This window comes from Macaca thibetana, chromosome 17 (assembly GCF_024542745.1).
Source record: "Macaca thibetana thibetana isolate TM-01 chromosome 17, ASM2454274v1, whole genome shotgun sequence".
In the NCBI taxonomy this organism is placed as follows: Eukaryota; Metazoa; Chordata; class Mammalia; order Primates; family Cercopithecidae; genus Macaca; species Macaca thibetana.
Window position 1 is genome coordinate 4169472 of NC_065594.1, and position 23759 is coordinate 4193230.

At 47.7% G+C, this 23759-nt stretch overlaps 1 protein-coding gene across 8 annotated transcripts in view; it reads left to right on the forward strand.

The window, feature by feature from the left end:
• The window catches only part of SPATA13 (spermatogenesis associated 13), a 322746-nt gene that overhangs the window by 283179 nt on the left and 15808 nt on the right, over positions 1-23759 (forward strand). For 5 of the 8 annotated variants that reach the window (XM_050767081.1, XM_050767080.1, XM_050767083.1 and 2 more), the window contains 5 exons: positions 16209-16345; positions 18297-18476; positions 18918-19103; positions 21171-21350; positions 22804-23036. In XM_050767081.1, the coding sequence (XP_050623038.1) occupies positions 16209-16345; positions 18297-18476; positions 18918-19103; positions 21171-21350; positions 22804-23036 (916 nt within the window). Of the gene's footprint in view, positions 7567-16208; positions 16346-18296; positions 18477-18530; positions 18547-18917; positions 19104-21170; positions 21351-22803; positions 23037-23759 lie in introns of those variants that run through there. The other 3 variants (XM_050767088.1, XM_050767085.1, XM_050767086.1) reach the window with 3 other exon arrangements.

Genomic DNA, 23759 nt, shown 5'->3' on the forward strand with positions numbered 1-23759 from the left:
GTGCAGAGAATGGATTGTTGTACTGTGACATGTTGCTGATTCAGCTGTTTCGTTCCCAAGTTGCAGTTCTTTCTTTCTCTCTCTTTCTCTCTCTTTCTCTCTCTCTCTTTCTCTCTCTCACTCTCTCTCTCTCTCTCTCTCTCTCTCTCTCTCTCTCTCTCTCTCTCTCTCTGCTGCTTGTCAGGTGTGAGCATGTGGGGAAAAGCTCACTCTTCTTGTAAAGGGTACTGAGGATAGTTTTAGTTGTGGACATAGTCAGTTAAAGAAATTGGTTTTGTTTATGGCACAGTTGCTTGTCTGGAGTAGAAAATTGTAAGAATCAAGCCTGAACCATCCTTCCTGAGTAAGGGGTCTGGGTTTTGCTGCTGGTATTGTTACTGGTTTTTGCTTCTATTACGTGAAATTCCTTTATTCAAGAGTATATTGTTGGGGTGTATAAAAATGTTTCTTGCTAATTTAGGATGTGTGAGGTTTAAGACTGTGAACTGATCTTTGAAAAATAGTTTCCTGTTTTCAAAAGTGACATTACCCAGTATTTGCTTACTGCTTTGTGCCTTATCTCCCGCTTTCTTTTTAGTATTTCTGTGAGTATTGTCAACTGGACTCTTTGGACTATTTAAATGTGAAAGAAACGGTCTACTCTCACACTAGGAAGCCGTAAACTCAAATCCTCACATTCTTAAAAGGAAGTAAGAAAAAACAAGACTTCACAGACAGACTTTTCCCTGGCTGCACTACATGGATACAATAGGATGCTTTAGAAACAGATCTTGTCTCTGTTTTCGCCCTAAATAGCCGCCAGCGCCTCGCCTGAAATGAATGGGAGCCGTAGACGGCAGCTCGCGGCAGCCTGGGGCCCTGTCAGAGCAGTGCAGTTTGTAGTTTGTGCTTTCTTCCTTGTTTTGATTGGTTTCTGTGCTGGCAGAGAGAAAGCAGGGATGTGGTTACGGCTTCTGTGTCTGGTGGATTATCAAAACAAGACTGGCGTGTACTCCGCTTTACAGGCCAAAATTTAGAAAAAAGAAAAAAAAAAAAGTTGCCCTGCGATTTCTATATTGAGAACCCAGACCACATGAGTGAGAGGGCTCGGCAATGCTAGCGAGACAGCCCTGGCAAGACCCGGGTGGAGGAAGCGGGCATGCGGGTGCTCCCTCCCCGGGTTCCTGCACCCATGGCCTTGAGCAGGGGTGTGTTCATTCCTGCGGGGAGCGCAGCCAGCATGAACGGGCGGGGCAGGGGCGGGGGCGGGTGGCCCCCGGCTGTCCTCCAGCATTCCTCCACCCCTTTCCACAGAGTGGAGGCCGAGGGGAGCCCGACCCAGCCTCCAGCCCTGAGCGGTGCTCCCTCGGCGCTGCTGGAGAAGTAGCATACCAGAACCTGCCCTCTGCGGCCTCGACCCTCTGCAGCAGTCCCTCGCCCGCCTCACTGAGAGGGGCCTTGGTCCGTGCACTGCGAAAACTGTTGCCACTCCTATGCGCTCTACTGAGCGAGTACATGTAATAAAATGACAACAAGCACCATATTTAAAACAAATAATAAAGCTTACCTGTGGTGGGTTTCTTTCATTTGAGAGCCCTGAGGGGGCAGGGGAGGTGTTGTGGGGCTCTGACAGACCCTGAGGGACAGCCTGGTGGCTCCCAGGAGGATGCCATGTCAGGGAGGGCGGGTGTGTGGGTTGTCGGCTGTTTTGTGCTGTCCTGTCCTGTCCTTCTGTCAGTGTGAGTTGAAGCCGAGCTTGAGACAGGCTCAGAGCAGGATTGCTTTGCTGGCAGACACACCTGGCTTTGAGTCCAGCCCCGCAACTTGGGGACAGTTACTTAACCTCTTTGAGCCTCAGTTTCCTCCTTCATAATCAGACAGCAACACTGCAGGATGCTTGTGAGGCTCGCAAGAGGACTTATTCCAGTGCTGAGCGCAGTGCCTGGTGCACTTTAAGACGCCTGGAAGCTAGATGGGTGATTGCTCAGGTCCGTCCAGCCAGCTGGGCAGCCGTCAGAAACTGGGAGGGCTGACGAGACACCAGCCCAGAGAGCTGTCAGGGAGCGGCGGAGCAGAGGAGAGGTCCCGGGATGGATCGGCAGGTGTCAGCCGGAATGGACGAGAGGAGCTGTGCTCAGAGCCAGCAGCCCCAGAACAAGCAGCTCCTGGCTAAGAACAGAAGACAGGCACTGTGGGACAAGCCAGAGGTAAAACCTAAGAGCTTTACCGCAAGACACAAAGAAGCCCAGAGCCAACGCCCCAGCTCTGAACTGGAGACAGGACAGAGGCTGAGTTTTGAGAGCAGGAGAGAGTGGAGCGGCTGGCTTGACTGTGGGGTCTGGAGCCAATGGGATGTTGGCTGCCCAGGGTGCAGGGCCCTGCGTTGAATACTGATGTGAAGCTATACATCGGGAGAATGATTTTTAAAAGCTCCTTAGACATTAATAACAGATTATCAGTGAGCGTTAATATGTCAATTTCTAAGATTCCTTTTGATCTTACTGTTGTCCACATGTTTAAAAGATTGAAAAATACTATTTATGAAGAATGGCTTGAAAGTCTAGATTGGATATACTAGTGACTTTTCCAGCAGTAACATTTTACATTCTGGAGCATGAAACATATTTCATACTTTAATTCAGTCACCCAACACTGACTATTCAGCATGTTCCTTGTCTTTCAGAAAGTCATAGCTAGGATAGGAGTAGGGGGAGGATATAAAGGGACAGATATAAACTTAATAATAACTAATATGAATGTGATGCATATTTTAAAAGAGGTTAGTCTAACATGTTTCTAGAACGTCAAAGGCAGATGTTGTTATGGCAGAGGATCAGGGAGCTGAAAAATAAGTCATGGAACCGTCACCAAGCACTGACGGTTACAACTTTTGTTTGTTGTTTGTTTGGTTAGTTTTGTTTCTTTAGGTTTATTTTTAAATAGAGACGGGATCTTGTTATGTTGCCTAGGCTGGTCTTGAACTCCCGGCCTCAAGCAGTCCTCCTGCCTCAGCCTCCTAAAGTGCTGAGATTACAGGCATGAGCCACTTCACCCGGCCAGTGGTTAAACTTTTGAAGGATGGGCCAGGATTTGATGGGCTCTTTTGGGTGGGAAAGTTGCTCCAGGTGGAGAGATCAGCGTGGATGGATGAAAGGATTTTGTCCTGTTCATTGGAACAAGGGATGCTCTGTGATACAGATTGGCTAACGCAGAGGTTTCCAGCCAATGCAGTCAGAATCCATTGCCTGCAACTTGTGGCTTGCTGCATGGACAGGCAACAAAAGGCTTATGTCCTAGAACAACCTGAGCCTGCGGTGTGGTTTAAGTAAGCTTAACCTGAAGGTCGAGTCGTTCCCAAATTTTTCCAGGTGTCAGAATCATTTGAGGAGCTTTTCAAAACAAATTCTCAGCATTCATTCCCCACCCCCACCACCCAGCCTGACTCAGCGGCCCAGGGCAGGGAAGGTCTTTATTTTTCTAAACGTCTTCCCTGTGAATAGATGCCACAGGCCCTGGGTGTTTGGGAACCACTGAAGGGGGATGGACCCTGGAAGTCGTGCATCATGTTTTGACATTGTCAGTTCCTGTGACCCGGCTCGTTGCCTCTGTGTGCATCTCCATGGCCTGAGTTCTTGAGGTCCACCCGTGGTTTCAGCCCACGGAGCAGCAGCCCACGACAGCTGCTCCCGGCCGTGAACACGAGCTGCCCGCCTGGGCTGGCCATTTCCGTTTTTAAGATGGGAAGTCAGAATGGCTTATCTCAACTCTGAGGAAGTCTGAGCAATCAGCGAGAGGTTTTCTCAAATATATGGTTTTAGCAGATTATTTTAAGAGTGGGAGAATTTCCCTGAAGTCAAGGGAGGGGAAATTCCCCACCAAGGACTAACGCTGGGTGGGAGATGCTGGTCAGGAACCAGCTGCTCATTAGCTAGGCAGTGTTGGAGACTGCCTCATGAAAATAGCTAAAATCTGTATCTCCTCCTTGTCAAGTGCCTGATGTTTAAGGGCTGTGTTAGATCTCCCCTCCCTTTCCTTTAACAAAACACCTCAACCCCTGCCCTGTTACCACACCCTCACCAGGACTACCCTCCCCCACTTATAAGTCAGGGCCTTTTTTTTTCCTGATGTCTTCTCCAGCTGGATTTGTAACAGTCCTTCCAATTTAAAGCAAAATGACACCTCCCGTATGGCTACCACATTGTTCTCTGTAGTAATTCCTAAGGCTGTAACTGGCCAGGGCTGAAAATGTGGACGGGGGCGTTCTACTCCCTGACAGCTGCAGCCAGGAGGAAAGCAGGGATGGGGAGGAAGATGAGACATTAGCGTGAGGGATGGACGGGGAAGGGCCGCTGCGGCCCTAGGAATCAGGAGCCTCCAGAGGGCAGTGTTTCTGGGAGTGATGGTTAACCATGATTATTGAACAAGACCGTTATAAATTCACTTTATTACGTTTTTGGAATTGACCATACTCTGTGGAACAGATGTGCTCTCTTGAAATTGTCCCCAGCCAGAGAGGGGCTGACAGTCAGCACGCAGTTTTGATGATCAAGGATGTGCTCTGTCTACCTGACTGAAGCTGCGGGAAGTGTCGTAGGAAGAGCCTGCTCTGTCTGCTCTCAGATTGATTGTATGTAGGCATTTGGGGTTTTAAAACTGATTTCAATTTGGAGCAGTCTTTGCTTCTTATATAAGATCGTTTTCAAAAATGGCTTTTTGGGCCAGGTGCAGTGGCTCACGCCTGTAATCCCAGCACTTTGGGAAGCCGAGGCAGGTGGATCACCTGAGGTCAGGAGTTTGAGACCAGCCTGGCCAACATGGCGAAACCCCATCTCTACTAAAAATACAAAAATGAGCTGGATGTGATGGCGCACACCTGTAATCTCAGCTACTCGGTAGGCTGAGGCAGGAGAGTTGCTTGAACCCTGGAGGCAGAGGCTGCAGTGAGCCGAGATCGTGCTGGTGCACTCTAGCCTGGGCGACAGAGCAAGACCTTGTCCCCTACCCCTCCCCCAAAAAATGTTTTTCCACCAAAAGAAACTACAGTTGGTGAGAATGTGGAGAAATTGCACTGTTGGTGGGAATGTGAGATGATGCAGCCATTGTGGAAAACAGTATGGAGGACCCTCAAAAAATTAAGACTAGAATTACCGTTTGATCCAGTATACTAAAGAATTGAAAGCAAGGTCTCAAAAAGATAGTAGCACATTACTCACAATAGCCAAGTGGTAAAAGCAGCCCAAATGTTTACCCACAAACAGATAAACAGAATGTGGTGTGTATATACACAATGGAATATTTTGGGTTTTTTTTTTTTTCCTTTTTTAAAAATCAATAGAAGTGCTAGCCAAACAATGGAATATTATAGACTGTTTAAAAAGAAGGAAATGCTAACACTTGGTACACATGAATGGATGTCAAGGACATTATGCTTAGTGAAATAAACCAGCCATACAAGGACATACACTGTATGATTCCATTCCTATGAAGTATCTAAAGTAGTCAACATCATAGAAACAGAAAGTAGAAAGGTGGTTGCCAGGGAACAGGAGAGGAAGAAGAGAAATGTTTAAGAAGTGTGGCAGTTTTGCAAGATGAAGAAGTTCTGTCACACAACAGTATGAATATACTTGACACTGCTGAACTGGAACTGTGTGCTTAGAAGTGGTTAAGATGGTAAAATTTAATGTTATTATGTTCATCACATAGGAAGAAAGAAACAACATTTACTTTTTAGTTATTATAGTATATTCATTTCTCCTGATTTTGGTGACATACGTTTTGAGAATTTATAATAGCTTTACAGCATTGAAATTCCCCTAGTTAAGAAGTCACCATTATTAACTTTCATCCGTCGTTGAGGATCCAAGCCCATTGAAGTCAGTGAGGAATGGAACATAAAGACGTGAAGGCAGCAGCAGCACCGGCCTGTGGGTCTGGCGATCATGAGGAACTCTGCCCAGCGGAACTGGCCTGGGCTTTGACGCGCTGTGGACTATGGCATGTAGGATTTTTCAGCTGAACTGCAAATTGCTGTTTCCCCATCAGCAATTCATAATTCAACTGAACAATGTCTATTGAGAGTATGTGACACTTTAAAAAGTGTTCAGGTAGAGTGGAGTCAGATTACAGACAAGACACTGTAGAATAATTTTGTCATGAAGCAATAGACAACTCCCATGTCATTTCTTGTGACATCATAAAACCACTGTTTTAAGAAGTTCACCTTGGAAGTAATATATAGGATGGCTTGGGGAGGGAAACAGAGTCATGAAGACTGGCTGGGGGATTTTTCTAGCTACAGTCTCAGATGAGCACAGGGGTGGGAATCAGAGAGGCCTGGATTCCCGTCCTGGTTCGGACCCAACCCCTGTGTAGCCCTGATAAGTGACTCAACTTCTTGGAACCTCAGTTTCCACATCAGCAATTTGCAGTTCAATTGGAAATCACACACTGAGTGCTTTCTGTATGGCAGATACTATGCTAGGGGCTGGAAAGACAAAAATCAAACGTCTGTCCTTTGCTTTAAGCCTGTCCTGCCCTTTAAGATGGTAAGCGACCATCTTAAAGGAAACACACATAGAAGGACAGTAAGTGTCGGGAGTCCTAGAAAACCACCAGGCTTGGACGAAGCATCAAAGCAAAGCACGAAGATTCTTCCTGTGTGGACATCAGACACTGAGAAATCCCACTCCATAAAACACGCTTAAATTACGGGACACAGGAGTCATTAACTTCAAGGGACTTTAAAATCGTGAAAGTGGTTGGGGTGGTGAAGGGAAAAGGATACAACCAGAAAACGGAATCAGGTCCTTGGCAGGCCCCACTGGGCGCGGAGATTGGGAGTCGGAAGAAAGGGTTAGTGAGGGGGCTCCGGGGAGGGCAGGACATACGACTGCTCTCCAGAATGGGAGCAAAACACCCAGATTTGGATACTAAGACTGTTTTTAATATCATTTTGTCTTGTTACAAGTACCAGAGCCACTGCTGGGGGAGGCAGTTCCGCCCAGTGGGTAAGAGTTAGAGGGCCTGGGCCTGCCGCACACAGCTGTGTGTTATTGGGACTTGAATCTCCTCATCTAGAAATGGGGACAACTGACAGTACCTCCCATGTAGCATCGTCATGAGGATTATACGAGCCTGTTCACCTCCACAGCTTAAATCAGTGCCTAGCACATTGTAGGTGCCTGATAACATAACATCTTGCAATTCTTTTTTTTTTTTTTTTTTTTAATTTATAGAGATGGGTCTTATTATGTTACCCAGGCTGGTCTCAAACTCCTGGGCTCAAGGGATCCTCCTGCCTCAGTCTTCCAAAGTGCTGGGATTACAGGCATGAGCTACCGTGCCCAGCCACATCTTGCAATTCTATACTGTTTTTCAGTTTACAGGGTGCTTTCTTATATCATCATTCCACTTGAAGCTCAAAGCACACCAATAACAAGTACTTGTTCAGAATATACAAACCCTGAGAGATGGGTATTGTCATCCACATTCAATGGGTGAAAAAAAACAAAGAAAGAAACTTGACCAAGGACTCATACTCAAAAATACAGACAAGAAAAAAACGTGCATCACTATCATTTGAAGGCAAGTTAATCTGACCCCAAAGCCTTGCACAAAGTCCACGTGCTGTACTTCTTCCCTTCCTTTCCCTTTCTCCTTCCTTCCCTCCTTCCTTCCCTCCTTCCTTCCCTCCTTCCCTCCTTTCCTCCTTCCCTCCTTTCCTCCTTCCCTCCTTTCCTCCTTCCCTCCTTTCCTCCTTCCTTCCTTCTTTCCTCCCACCCTCGCTCCCTCCCTCTCTTCCTCCCTCCTTCCCTCCCTCCCTTTGCTCCCATGTGTGCCAGGCAGGTCTAGGTGTTAGGAACACAGTTAAGAATAAAGCAGACAAGCATTACTGCCTTTCTGGAGCTTGCATTCTGGACAATGAACAGAATACATTAGACGGTGCCAAAAGCTATGGAGAAAACTAAACCAGGGGAGACGGTAGAGTACGATGAGGGTTGTGCTTTTAAGTGGGATGGTGAAGGTGAGGGAGCCAGTGTGTGTGTACCTGGGGAGAGCTGTCAGGCACACGAACAGTGGCCCTGGGCAAGGAGTGCCTGCGGTGTCTGCAGCCAGGAGCCATTGGTTGGAGAGGGGCGGGAGGCACAGTGTATCTGGGGAGGGGTCTCACGAATTTTGGCTCTCTCCCCTGTGGATGATTCTGAGCAGAGGAGTGACACAATCCAGTCTAGGAATGGTTTGCCAGCATCGCTCTGGCAGCTTCGGCTGCCAGCAGTGGTGGCAGCAGGGAGACCAGGAGAGGCTGCTCGAGGGAGCCCGAAGCTGGGTGGGAACCCAGGCTTAAGCGGTGGGAGGGGACCCAGGCTTGAGTGGTGGGAGAGGGGTAAGAGGTAGCCAGATTCTGGACGCCTTCAGGACCTAGAGTCAGATCTGCCAGTGGGATGATCTGGTCGTGGGATGTGAGAGGCAGAAGAATAACCTCTGAACAGGTAAAACATACAGGCTAATGCCTGCTTTACAGATGGGAAGACTGAAGCTGAAGGAGCTGAAGTGACTTGCACCAAGGTCATTTAGTTAGGAAGTTAGTGAAGCAAGGACATTGACCCGGGAATTTTCACTCCAGGCGCCGTGCCCTTCCCTCGTCCGTGTTGCGAGACTCTTGCCCCTGGCCTCTGCCCCCCTCACCTGCCAGGACTGAGTCAGCCGACGCATGAGCGCCTCGAGCCGTCATACTTCCGCAGTGTCGCTGACTGCTAATCCGTGATGTCGAAACAGTGGCTGTTGAAACCTCTCCTGTGATTAACCTCCGCCAGAGTTGTCTTTTGTTCTTTACTTTTTTTCTTTCGAGACAAAGTCTTGCTCTCTTGCCCAGGCTGGAGTGTAGTGGTACAGTCAGAGCTCATTGCAGACTGGAAATCCTAGGCTCAAGCCATCCTCCCGCCTCAGCCTCCCAAGTAGCTGGGACTACAGGTGCGCGCCACTGCCCCCGGCAGAGCTGTTTTGCTAAGTGTTCATGAAAAACTCAGAGAGCTGTCAGTATTTCCAGTCCATGTCTCTGTCCAGAGGGTTTTCTCCTGGTACCTCCTGTAAAGCTCTAACACTTTCCAATAGACTCCTGTTAATTGTGGATTTATGCATGAATACAATACAACCTGCTTTTTTTCTTTCTTTACTGATTTTCACAGCAACAGCTACATCATGGTAAAGAATTCTCCCTTGGAAAACACGGTTCAGTTCTTCGAGGAGAAAGTGTCGTTTTCAGAGCTTTGCTCTGGGTGGGAAGCCGCAGTGCCTTTATTTTACTGAGATTCACTTTTTTTTTTTTTTTTTTTTTTTTTCTCAACCATGGTTTAAACTGATAAGGAAAAATGCTGTTGGTACCAGACAGTGCCAGATCAGTGCTTGCAAAATTGGAAGATTCCTACTGCTTTAGGCATTAGACACGCAGGGTTTGTGTATATTCTCCTAACCCAGGAGCATCAGGATATCTCAGCCAGTAAGCAGCACAGTTCTTGGGCCTCGTGGTCTGGGCAGCCGCTCCAGGATTAGAGAAGGCTTTTGTCTTAAGTGCTGTTTCCCTTGGAGTCTGAGACATACTCATGTATGAAAAATATGATGCCTTCCTCAAGGCATCCCCCAACCAACCCCCAAACACACACCAGCAGAACATACTAGACTAGGTGACCTCCTGCTCTCTGCCCGTACGCACCTTGACCTAGCATAGGAAGCAGAAGTTACATTTAAAATCAGTCACCACGCATTGTGCAGGCTCTAATGTGTTTCTCAGACAGCACAGGTCTGGCTTTCTCGGGACCTCCAGCCACACCCCCAGCAAGATAGACACAGATCCACACATGACCCCCAGCAAGACAGACATGGATTCCCACAAGCATAGCTGGCTCCCTGCTGCCCACCCACCCGTGCTCCCAGGATGCACTCCCTTCTCCGGAGGCACCAGGCCCTGCCATGCCCCCGATAGCCGTCCCCTCTCCTTTAATGAGCAGATAAGAAAGCTGGAGCCCAGAAGGCAACACCAAGGCTGTGGAGTGCTTTCTTCTGCCCCTTGCTTTGTGCTCAGGCCCAGGAATTTACTCCTCCCCCACCCCTGTCTCTTGGTCTCTTAAGACAGCTCACTTTTCCTCCCAGACACAGGCCCTGACCTTTCCTGACCAAGACTGGGGATGGGCCCAGGCAGGGGAGTGGAGGTGGGTAGAGGGTAACTGGCACCATGCTCTCAGAGCCTGGAACCCTGACTTGGTGCATGCCGAGAGCTCCCCCCAGCTTCCATTGTCAGCTGGTCCAAGGTTCCCTGGCTGTTGCGGTGTCCGGTGCACCTGTCTGGGTGGTTTCACGGCTAGGGTACAGGTGCAGACCCATGTGCCATGCCTCACTGTGGTGTGTGCTGTCACGGATGTAAGCAGCTGGCTCGCCTGGAATCACAGGAGGGTTCTGCAGAGGAGGTGATGATGGCTGGGATGTGGGGGATTCTCTGAGACGGGCACCCCTGGCAGAGGGGGAAGGAATTGGAAAGCTGGGGCCCGTGAGCAGACCCAGCTCCGTGGGCACCACTGAGAGGTGCTGTGTCCAGAGCTCAGGCTTACAGGACTGGGGCTGCCAGGTGGGAGGTGGCCTGAGCACAGTCTCAGAGAGGGGCTGGGGCCGGGCTGGGAGAGGCCGCTGGTGGCGTGTGCACACCTTCCTGCTTTCCCTCTGTCCTGCTTCAGGAGCTCCGTGCATCGTGAGTGCATGAGCTTGAACTCCTCGTCATCACAGCTCTGTCTCTGCTTGGCAAGAAAGACCTAAAATGCTGGTGTGTGAAATACTACTTCTGCAGTGTTGATCACCCCCGTTATTATGGATCTTTTTCCATGTTTATGATTGTTTTAGTGTCAGATTCCTGGGCTCTATTTACAGAATCGGTTGCTTCTGACAGCAGTGTGGCTGAAATGATGAGGGGAGAGGAGGAGAGGCGTGAGGGAAGCAGGAGGCCAAGCATGGTGGTCGGGGGTGGGGGTCTGGGGCTGGACGTGTGTCTGCTGAACACCTGGCACATGGCCAGTGCGGATAAGATGAGCTGTGCATAGAAAATACAGGTTGCATTGATCTGAATTTAAAACATCTCCCCAAGAAAGAACTCTTCAGTCAGAAACCAGGCCCATCCTTTTCTAGTCAAGTAACTAGAAACATGGATTTGCCAAGTCCCTGAGAAAAGCAAGTCCAAGGAGCACCATCCCAGGGCAACCTTCAGCCAGCTTCTGTCCTTCCCTCTGTCCTTCCCTCTGTCCTTCCCAGCACACCGGCTTCTCCCTCAGACTTCTGCTTTTTGTTAAATCTCCAGGGAACTTGGAATTTTTCCAAAACGTCCTTGACCCTATCTCTTGCTGCGGGCATGAACTTGATCTCCCGACATGGATCTCAGTTCCTGATGCCATTTCCTGGGGCCGCTCCTGTTGCCGCCCACTCCCACTAACTGTGTTCTCCCCAGCTGGCTTCCCTGGCCCCAGGCTCTGCGCCAACAGCTCTTCCTCCACGTCCTAGCAAAGTCTGTCATTAGCCCAGCCCTCAGCGGGCGGGACACCTTCAACTCTCTGTGGAGTTCCAGCTATGGTCAAGGAGGCTGAGAGTGTCACATGCATTCTGTCGCCTGATTCTTCGAAAAGGACACGAAGCTCAGATAAATGAGGTCACTTGGTTTAGGTCCCATGCCCACAGAAGGGCAGGACCAGAATTCAGAGCAGCCTCCGTGATCCTAAAACCTCCTCTCTTTCTGCTGTATGAGGGGACTCTGCTTAGGTCCTGTGGCTTCCTTCCTCCGAACCCTGGCAGAGCAGCCCGGGATGAACTCCAGCCTGTGAGGCCCTTCTGTGTGCCCCCAATCTTTGCAGTCTCGTCTTCCGTGAGATGTGCTGGGGGTCCGTGGAGCATGTGCTTCGCATCAGCCACCTTCGGTTTGCAATCAGGAGCCGTCACTCTGTTCTGAGTGGCCTTCAAGGAAGCCTTTCCCTGGCTGAGGAGGGTCCCTTTCTCTTTAAAATCCTGCCACTTGCTTCGGACTCTCCTTATTATATTTCCACTTCCTGGCTGCAGTCATCAGTATTTGGGTTGTTGTTTTTTTTTTTTTTTTTTTTATATTTTTAAGTTCTAGGGTACATGTGCACAACATGCAGGTTTGCTACATATGTATACATGTGCCATGTTGGTGTGCTGCACCCATTAACTTGTCATTTACTTTAGGTATATCTCCTAATGCTATGCCTCACCGCTACCCCCACCCCACAACAGGCCCCATGTATGATGTTCCCCTTCCTGTGTCCAAGTGAACTCATTGTTAATTCCCACCTATGAGTGATAATATGCAGTGTTTGGTTTTCTGTCCTTGTGATAGTTTGCTGAGAATGATGGTTTCCGTCTTCATCCATGTCCCTACAAAGGACATGAACTCATCATTTTTTATGGCTGCATAGTATTCCATGGTGTATATGTGCCGCATTTTCTTAATCCAGTCTGTCACTGATGGACATTTGGGTTGGTTCCAAGTCTTTCCTATTGTGAATAGTGCCACAATAAACATACATGTGCATGTGTCTTTACAGCAGCATGATTTGTAATCCTTTGGGTATATACCCAGTAATGGGATGGCTGGGTCAAATGGTATTTCTAGTTCTAGATCCTTGAGGAATAGCCACACTGTCTTCCAGAATGGCTGAACTAGTTTACAGTCCCACCAACAGTGTAAAAGTGTTCCTGTTTCTCCACATCCTCTCCAGCACCTGTTGTTTCCTGACTTGTTAATGATCACCATTCTAACTGGTGTGAGATGGTATCTCATTGTGGTTTTGATTTGCATTTCTCTGATAGCCAGTGATGATGAGCATTTTTTCATGTGTCTGTTGGCTGCATAAATGTCTTCTTTTGAGAAGCGTCTGTTCATATCCTTTGCCCACTTTTTGATGGGATTGTTTTTTTCTTGTAAATTTGTTTGAGTTCTTTGTAGATTCTGGATATTAGCCCTTTGTCAGATGAGTAGATTGCAAAAATTTTCTCCCATTCTGTAGGTTGCCTGTTCACTCTGATGGTAGTTTCTTTTGCTGTGCAAGAGCTCTTTAGTTTAATTGATCCCATTTGTCAATTTGGGCTTTTGTTGCCATTGCTTTTGGTGTTTTAGACATGAAGTCCTTGCCCATGCTATATCCTGAATGGTATTATAGCCTAGGTTTTCTTCTAGGGTTTCTATGGTTTTAGGTCTAACATTTAAGTCTTTAATCCATCTTGAATTAATTTTTGTATAAGGTGTAAGGAAGGGATCCAGTTTCAGCTTTCCACAGATGGCTAGCCAGTTTTCCCAGCAACATTTGTTAAATAGGGAATCCTTTCCCCATTTCTGGTTTTTGTCAGGTTTGTCAAAGACCAGATAGTTGTACGTGTGTGGTATTATTTCTGAGGGCTCTATTCTGTTCCATTGGTCTATATCTCTGTTTTGGTACCAGTACCATGCTGTTTTGGTTACTGTAGCCTTGTAGTATAGTTTGAAGTCAGGTAGCGTGATGCCTCCAGCTTTGGTCTTTTGGCTTAGGATTGTCTTGGCAATGTGGGCTCTTTTTTGGTTCCATATGAACTTTAAAGTAGTTTTTCCAATTCTGTGAAGGAAGTCATTGGTAGCTTGATGGGGATGGCATTGAATCTATAAATTACTTTGGGCAGTATAGCCATTTTCACGATATTGATTCTTCCTATCCATGAGCATGGAATATTCTTCCATTTGTTTGTATCCTCTTTTATTTCGTTGAGCAGTGGTTTGTAGTTCTCCTGGAAGAGGTCCTTCCACATCCGTTGTAAGTTGGATTCCTAGGTATTTTATTCTCTTTGAAGCAATTGTGAATGGGAGTTCACTCATGATTTGGCTCTCTGTTTGCTGTTATTGGTGTATAGGAATGCTTGTGATTTTTGCACATTGATTTTGTATCCTGAGACTTTGCTGAAGTTGCTTATCAGCTTAAGGAGATTTTGGGATGAGACCATGGGGTTTTCTAGATACACAGTCATGTCATCTGCTAACAGGGACAATATGACTTCCTCTTTTCCTAATTGAATATCCTTTATTTCTTTCTCCTGTCTGATAACCTTGGCCAGAACTTCCAACACTATGTTGAATAGGAGTTGTGAGAGAGGGCATCCCTGTCTTGTGCCAGTTTTCAAAGGGAATGCTTCCAGTTTTTGTCCATTCAGTATGATATCGGATGTGGGTTTGTCATAAATGGCTCTTATTATTTTGAGATACGTCCCATCAATACCTAATTTAATGAGAGTTTTTAGCATGAAGCGTTGTTGAATTTTGTCAAAGGTCTTTTCTGCATCTATTGAGATAATCCTGTGGTTTTTGTCGTTGGTTCTATTTATATGCTGGATTATGTTTATTGATTTGCATATGTTGAACCAGCCTTGCAAAAATCAGTGAATCCAGGAGCTGGTTTTTTTTTGAAAAGATCAACAAAATTGATAGACCGCTAGCAAGACTAATAAAGAAGAAAAGAGAGAAGAATCAAATAGATGCAATAAAAAATGATAAAGGGGATATCACCAGCGATCCCACAGAAATACAAACTACCATCAGAGAATACTATAAATATGTCTACTCAAGTAAACTAGAAAATCTAGAAGAATTGGATAAATTCCTGGACACATACACTCTCCCAAGACTAAGCCAGGAAGAAGTTGAATCCCTGAATAGACCAATAACAGGCTCTGAAATTGAGGCAATAATTAATAACTTACCAACCAAAAAAAGTCCAGGACCAGACGGATTCACAGTCGAATTCTACCAGAGGTACAAGGAGGAGCTGGTACCATTCTTTCTGAAACTATTCCAATCAATAGAAAAAGAGGGACTCCTCCCTAACTCATTTTATGAGGCCAACATCATCCTGATACCAAAGCCTGGCAGAGACACAACAATAAAAGAGAATTTTAGACCAATATCCCTGATGAACATCGATGCAAAATTCCTCAATAGAGTATTCGGGTTTTATTGCATCCCCTTAAGGACAAAGGTCATTGTCCCCAGCACCTGACAGTTGTTCCACTGGAAAAAATAGTGATGCGTCGCTTCTCGGCCTTTTGGCTAAGATCAAGTGGAAAAATAGTGATGGGGACATCCCTGAACTTGCACAAGAGGGCTGAGGCCATGAGTCTGAAAGAAGACACTGCTCTGTGACAGATTGTTGGCTTTGCCGAGCGTGGTTCATTGTCCCAAGAAAGAAAATCTGACTACCAGGGTGGCCAATCTAAAAAGCTGCACCGTCCTTAAAAGATCTCTCTTGGCCAGGCGCAGTGGCTCACGCCTGTAATCCCAGCACTTTGGGAGGCCAAGGCAGGTGGATTATGAGGTCAGGAGATTGAGCTCATCCTGGCTAACATGGTGAAACCCCGTCTCTACTAAAAATACAAAAAATTAGCCGGGTGTGGTGGCGGGCGCCTGTAGTCCCAGGTACTCGGGAGGCTGAGGCAGGAGAATGTCGGGAACCGGAGAGGTGGAACTTGCAGTGAGCCGAGATCGCACCACTGCACTCCAGCCTGGGCGACAGAGCGGGACTCCGTCTTGGGGGGAAAAAAAAAAAATATATATATATATATACACACACACACACACACACACACACACATGTATATATATGTCTTTCTCTCTCTTTTCTGGTAAAAGTACTATATAATTCCTCATTCTCATATTTTGAGTTCCGAGCCTTTCAGATATGTATGGAGAGTAAGAATGATGGCACATTTCTACTCGAGACACTGTTGGGATGTACTGGTTTTGGTAGTACTGCCTTGCAGATAAAGGATGGAAGCAGAATATCGGATCATCTTTTTCATCTTCTTTACCTCCTCAGACTTCCCAGCACATTGCTTGGAAGCGTTGTTATCTGTATTTATGCTGTTAATATCCAGGGTGGAGCACAGACTTCCAAGTAAATTACACATAGTGCCCTGATGGTCTTCACTCTGCAAATGGTATTGTGTTGGCAATACACTCTTTAACATTCCACCTCTCACTTAATGTCACACTGAACTGCAGCTCTCAACTTTGGAGTAATGTAAACATTTTCTAGCAGTTTCTTATTCTAAGATGATTACCTTCCCTTGGGAGTATATTACCAAATTTTTTCATCATATGAAAAAATCTTGTTAGCTGTGTCTTTTAAATCATGCCTTTTGTATTTTGTATGTTTTAGTTTCTTCAGATGGAGGTACTGAGCCGTCTGCCTTAGTGGATGACAACGGTAGTGAGGAGGACTTGAGCTATGAGGACCTCTGCCAGGCGAGCCCTCGGTACCTGCAGCCCGGCGGGGAGCAGCTGGCCATCAATGAGGTACTGGAATTCCACATGACAGTGGTGGATACGGGATACCTGATTTTCAGGGTCCACAACCACTTCTGACTTTGTTCTGTAGTTCTTCTTTACTAAGCATGTCCAAAAGCCTGGAACTCTGATTAAAACAACACTGTGATTCACTTTGGGAGGCCGAGGAGGGTGGATCATTTGTGGTCAAGAGTTCAAGACCAGCCTGGCCAACATAGTGAAACCCTGTCTCTACTAAAAATAACAGAAAATTAGGTAGGCGTGATGGTGCGCACCTGTAAACCCGGCTACTTGGGAGGCTGAGGCAGGGAGAATTGCTTGAAGCTGGGAGGCGGAGGTTGCAGTGAGCCGAGAGCACACCACTGCACTCCAGCCTAGGCGAAAGAGCAAGACTCCATCTCAAAAATAAAGAAAGAACAACACTGTGATTCTCTGACCTCGTCCAGGAAAATGGGTGGGATTAAGCTTCCGGGGTAGAGGCAGCTCATCTTTTTAGGTAAAGAAGAGCAGCTCCCCGTCCGTGTTCGGCCAGTGCTTTCCATTTGATGAAAGAATACCCTCCCTTCCGATATCTCGTATCATTCTCACAACTGATCTAAGAAGCGGACATCATGGTTATTATCCACATTTTCATCAACGCTCTGAGGAAACATGTCTAATTACTTGATGGCGAATGGCAGAGCTGGAGGTACCCGTGTATTTCTCCCTCCAAATCTGGTGTTCCTTTGGCCACCCTGCAGCTGTAGCTTTTTTTTTAGGAGATCATTCTGGAAGGTACCTCCAGCTTTTGGCGTTCTTGAGCAGAACGTGTGGAGCGTAACTCCTCAGTGAGTCAGTCTCTCTACCGAGATCGCCAGTGATGTGTATTGTTGGCCGCTAAGGAGATGTGTGGAATCACCTGCTCCCGTGACCGGTGGCTGGAGGAGCCACATTTGTTCCTGTTTAATTGTTAACGATCTCAGGATCATGCTGTGTTCTCTTTAATTGCTGTAAAGTGTAAAGTTAGATGCAAAGCTTACTTGCATTGTGAATAAAGTATGAATGATCCACACGGGAGGGAGATGTGAGGGACAGACTTCCAGTAGCATATGTGCATAACTTTAGTAAGCTTGGCTCTGTGACATCTAGTATGGTTGCCAGAAACCATTTTTGGAGCAAATATTTCAGAATTGAAGTTTGCTAGATAACTGACCTGCTGCTAAGTGAGCAACTTACACTTTTTTTTTTTTTTTAAAGGGGCTTGCCTGCCTTCCTGCCTTCCTCCTTCCCTCCCTCCCTTTTTTCTTGCATTTTGCTCTTGTTGCCCAGGCTAGAGTGCAGTGATGTAATCTCGGCTCACTGCACCTCTGCTCTCCAGGTGCAAGCAGTTGTCCTGCCTCAGCCTCCTGAGTACCTGTGATTACAGACATGTGCCAGGACACCTGGCTAATTTTTTTTTTTTTTGGAAACAAGAGTTTTGCTCTTATCACCCAGGCTGGAGTGCATTGGCATGATCTCCACTCACTACAACCTCCGCCTCCTAAGTTCAAGCGATTCTCCAGCCTCAGCCTCCTGAGTAGCTGGGATTATAGGAGCCCACCACCACGCCTGGCTAATTTTTGTATTTTTAGTAGAGATGGGGTTTCACAATCTTGGTTGGGCTGGTCTTGAATTCTTGACCTCAGGTGATCCACCTGCCTCGGCCTCCCAAAGTGCTGGGATTATAGGTGTGAGCCACCGCGCCCGGTATAAGGGCCTTCTTTAAAAGCAGGTAGAGATGCCCCTCCTGACTTCGTTTTTCCCCAGTCTGTTCTCCTGGGTTCTCTTTGTGTAACTAGTCACATAGTCAGTGTGGACCAAATGCCACCAGCATATCCAAGTGAGAGGATACCAGTGTCACCCTGAGAGTGCACCTAGCAGCTCCCTCACCCTCCCGCCCACGCGTGCTCTATGCTGAGCACACCCCACTGTCTCCTTCCAGCTGATCAGTGATGGCAACGTGGTCTGCGCAGAAGCCCTGTGGGACCATGTGACCATGGACGACCAGGAACTGGGCTTCAAAGCCGGGGATGTCATCCAGGTTCTGGAAGCTTCCAACAAGGACTGGTGGTGGGGCCGCAGTGAGGACAAGGAGGCCTGGTTCCCCGCGAGCTTCGTCAGAGTAAGTGCGGGGCGCTTGCAGCTTCGTCAGAGTAAGCGGGGGGCGCTTGTTCCCCGCGAGCTTCGTCAGAGTAAGTGTGGGGCGCTTGCAGCTTTTCCAAAGTGTCTGTGGGGGCTGCAGGATCCTTTCGGGTCAGAACTCGCCTTTCATCAGGTCAGCTCTTTTGTAATGGTTAGCTGACATGCAAGTCACACCTGTAAGAAATCAGGCTGGGTCGCAGCCAAAATGTTAACGGAAGGCAAGCGAGTTGCTCGGTGTTTCTCTGTGGTCCTTGTGCCTGCTGGCACAGCTGCAGCCCTGCTGAGGCCATGAGACTCAGGCGAGGGCCAGGCCGCCTTCTCAACAGGTCACAGGAAAATAGGAACCTGGGAGGTCTCCTGCCTCTGTTCCGTGCTGCCCTCCCTTGCCCCAAGTCACCTGTCCCCCGTGTGTGGGTTGCAGTTGCGAGTGAATCAGGAAGAGCTGTCGGAGAACTCCATCAGCACCCGCAGCGAGGAGCAGGACGAGGAGGCCAGCCAGAGCCGCCACAGACATTGCGAGAACAAGCAGCAGATGCGGACCAACGTCATCCGGGAGATCATGGACACTGAGCGGGTGTACATCAAACACCTCAGGGACATCTGCGAGGTGGGATGCCAGGCTGGGACCTCACTGAGGGTCACATTACGAGGTTGCATGAGGTGCCTGGGCTTTCTCCCCACCTCCACCCCCTACTCCTCCATCAGACTCCCACATGTACACACTTACCCACTGCTCGTTTCTCCGCCCCTGCTGTCTGCACTGCTAAGTCTGAGTTCTGCGGCTGTCCTAGCTGTTGCTGGAGGTTTTTTAGAGTCAGGGTCTCTTTTCAGAGGCAAGGCTTTTCTTAGAGATAGGGTCTTGCCCTGTCACCTAGACTGAGTACAGTGGCATGATCATAGCTCACTGCAGCCTCAAACTCCTGGGCTTTAAGCAATCCTCCCTCCTCAGCCTCCTGAGTAGCTAGGACTACAGGCATGCATCACCACACCCAGCTAATTTTCTAAATTTTATATACAGACAGGGTCTCACTGTGTTGTCGAGGCTGGTCACGAACTCATGGACTGAAGCAATTTTCCTGCCTTGGTTTCTCAAAGTGCTGGGATTAGAGGCGTGAGCCAGTGTGCCGAGCCCCTCTCTTAAGTGCACTCTGCAACTATCTCTGTCAGGACCTAATTCCTGAGATTATTTGAAAAGGATGGCTTTCATAGAAGGCACATGCTCACTTGATTTTACAAAGAGTCAAAGGTTTGTTACTGTCTGCAACCCATTGCATCTAATCACCACCTCACAGACGAGACCCTGAGTCATTTAGACACAGATGGGAAAAATGTGAGTTTTATACTGGTGATATCAGAGGCTATATTCTAGCATCATGCTATTCTACTTGGCAATAAATTTTATTTTGCAGTCTTATCCTGATTTCAGAGAGCTTGTCATTAGTAGAGGTGCACCTGAAAGGGTTTTGTCTTCCTGTGGTATTTTGTGCTTTTATGGATTGTGTACGAGCATCACACTACACTGCTGTTCGCCCTGTCTGCTCACTGTGGCTCTTCTAGCTATAAATGCTGATATCTGCACTATCCATTCAACGCTGACCATTCAGTGCTGAAGACAAGTTGAAGTCAGAGAACTGCCCGTTCTCTCATCAGATTCGCCAGCCATGTGGACAGGCCAGTGTTTAGCTTCTCTGTGCCAGCCATCTCATTCTGTGTGAGTGTGTGGCGAAAGAAGCAGTTCTGCGGTGGTATTTAGGGAAATAAGAGGAACTGCCCATGATTATTGAGCATTGACTGTTACCACCCCTTACCTGGATTAACCTGGCTACCACAGCATTCTCACTGGGCAGGTCCTGTTAACCCGCATTGCAGATGGGGAGACCAAGGCACAGAGAAGTTAAGTGGTGGGGTTGGATTTAAACCCAGGCAGTCTGCCCCAGAACCTGTCCTTTTCTGAACTATTACATTATATTGTTTTCCTGTTAAAATTCCTACCAAGCAGTCATTGGTATGTGTTGTACTCCATGGTCAGTTCATTCTATTGAATGTCATGATAACTTTTTTTGAGTTAGCTGCTACATGTATGTACAGCCTTTTCTTCTTATCCCACTAGCTCCTACCCAAGCCATAGTGTAGCCATGGTGTTGCACATAGATAATTAGTGCAAGCCTCAGATTAAAGACCTACAGATTGGTGCTGGCCATAGAAAGGCGGTGCTGGTGGAATCCTCGAGTAAGAGGAATCCTTGCCCTGATGGACAGTGCACAGAGCTGCGTGGGCTGTTCAACAAGCAGTGACATTCTGCATTTGACAAGTCACCTAGGCTGTGAAATGGAATTAGGGTTGGGAGAATGATTATCTGAAGAGTTTGGAAAAACATGTGACGACACCAATTTTTGAGCTCTGGTATTTGAAACTTGTTTCTGGAAACATTACATGGTTTATTGGATCCTAAATCCAACGGCATGAGCCTTTTTGCTTTCTTTTTATTTTAAAACACCTATGGCAAGTTGCAGTCATGGAAGTACGATGACCTCATCAGAGACTCATAGAGGTTAAACTAATTTTCTTTAATTAAATCCATTCTAAGATCATGGTTTTAGGCCTACAAAAGCTGTACTAGTCAAATAATTTATTTGGATCTCCAAATGAAAGCCATTGCTTCTGTATTTTGCAGGGCTATCTCCGACAGTGCCGCAAGCACACGGGAATGTTCACTGTTGCGCAGCTAGCCACTATTTTTGGAAACATTGAAGATATTTACAAATTCCAAAGAAAGTTCCTGAAAGACCTTGAGAAACAGTACAACAAAGAGGAACCTCACTTGAGTGAAATAGGATCTTGCTTTCTTCAAAATGTGCGCCACCCTTTACTTCATTATTAATAACATCTGGTGACATAATTTTGACGTGCATCTCCACGAACAACAGGAGTCTCTTTAGCTTTATTGTTTGTTTGCTAGATGAATCTTCCATAAAAAGGAGATGTTTCTTCTATCTTATATGCTTATCATATAAACGAAATCTGTATAATCTTGTCTAAATGTCCCAAATTCATTTCTTCAAAACCCTTTTATGTAGTCTGGAATTAGGGGGTTACATCTGGAGTAATTACTTTTTAAAAATTTCTAAGGGTTATGCCATAAGAACTATGGACTCCTTCCTAGTAATATCCAGTAAGTGTCTATTACGTTTCAGGCACTGTTTCCAAGGTTTTCTTATATTGGCTTGTGTATTGCTATGAGGTAGATATGATTATCTCTCTCTTTCTAGTTGAGGAAACTGAGGCCCAGAGAGTAAGTAACCCAAGGCCACATACCAGTAAGAGGCAGCTGTGAAGGCAGACCCGGGCATGTGGCTCCAGGACACGTGCTTGTGATACTGTAACTGCCTCAGAACCTTCCTGTGATAACATGCATTTATCATTTTTTAACTTATGATTGACTATTACTACTTACTGCTAGAAGATTTCAGAGGAAGATTTTAGTCCCAGCCCAAATAGCTAAGGAACGGTAAGAGTAATAATAATAACAATGACAGCCTCACCACACCTTCACTTCCTGGGTGCTGGGCTCAGTAGCTGTCTAGAGTCCTCTGGGGTAGATAGATTTTAAGTGGCTGGGCGTCATGTTTTTGTGTTCAGTCAGTCAGCTGGAGGCTGGGCCCCATGTGTGACCTGGGCATATTTGGGACATTGTCACAGGCCTCCTTGTGTGGCCTGTACAGAAGGTTCCTGCAGGAGCCGCCTTAGGACAGGCTGGAGGCCGGGTGGTGGCCTGAGGAAGGCAAGTCCCACAGTGAGGACGGGGGAGTACTGCTACCACCAGGGAAGGGGTCGTGGCAGGCCCAGCCAGGGTGACAGCAGAGAAATGGGAAGAGAGGTGTGTTGAAATGGGCATTTTTGAGGAAAACCTGACAAGACAGTTTTAAACCGCAAAGGATAAGCAACCATCAAAACTGCATACATGGTTTTCAGCTGAGTTGAAAAAATTTGCAGGAGGGGGACGTTAGAGGCCCTGCTACCCACCTGCCAGGATGAGTGCGAGGGAGGCTAGAAGGAGACCAGCGTGCTGAGTCCCAGGGCAGCCTCGTCCCCAACCGCCTCAGGAGCCTGCCGAAGCACCCCTTCCTGCCGGCCAGATAACGCTTGTGGAAACCGTGGCAGGGCAGCTCGGGCGCCAGCGGATTTCATGCCCTGTCCTTCTTGCAGTAGTCCATCTTCCTCCTTTCTAGGAGTGTCCCTTAGAGAGGGCTGGGAGGATGCCCCAGAGGCACCCCGGAAGCTGATGAAGCTGTGCTTTTCCTTCCCAGCAAGAGGGCTTTGCCATCTATTCCGAGTACTGCAACAACCACCCGGGCGCCTGCCTGGAGCTCGCCAACCTCATGAAGCAGGGCAAGTACAGACATTTCTTCGAAGCCTGCCGCCTGCTGCAGCAGATGATTGACATCGCCATCGACGGGTTCCTGCTCACACCGGTGCAGAAGATCTGCAAATACCCGCTGCAGCTGGCCGAGCTGCTCAAGTACACCACACAGGAGCACGGGTGAGGCGCGGGCGAGGGGCTCAAGTACACCACACAGGAGCACGGGTGAGGGGCGGGCGAGGGGCGGGTGAGGGGTGCAGGTGAGGGGCCGGCGAGGGGCGGGTGAGGGGCGGGCGAGGGGGGCGGGTGGGGGGCGGGTGAGGGGCGCGGGTGAGAGGCGGGTGAGGGGTGAGGGTGCTGCTGCCCTTACCTGTAGGCAGCTCTTCACCCCCAGCAGTGATGGGGGGCTTCAGTGTCAGCCTTAACACTTTGGGCGCTCCGTGGGAGAAGTTTTCAGACCGTTTAGAATGTGTGCAATTAACTCTTGAAATAACGTGATTGAAGAGGCTCCAGAATATCCACTCCTGGAGCTGTGAAGACGCAAGGGTCATTCGTGAGCTGTGCCATGAGTGTACGGGGGCTTTTGTTGTATTGTTACTCCTTGTATTGCTTACCTGTATTTTATAAACGTGCGTTTGAGTACTCAGTGGTTAGTAAAGACCGTTTCTGAGGGAAACAGACCAGTGTGAATGGACAGCCATGACTCTCGTTCTGTCCTGTGCCCGTGAGGTTGACGCACAGCAGCTCAGCTCAGAGCAGGATTCTTTATGGCAGAAACGTTACTTGATGGTGACTTACCTAAAGTGACTTGTTGTTAAGCAGTCGCTACTTAGCAACATAGAAGGGCTGAGGGCACGCACAAGCTTGAACTGTAAAAGGGTATGGATTGTCAAGGGTGCGAAT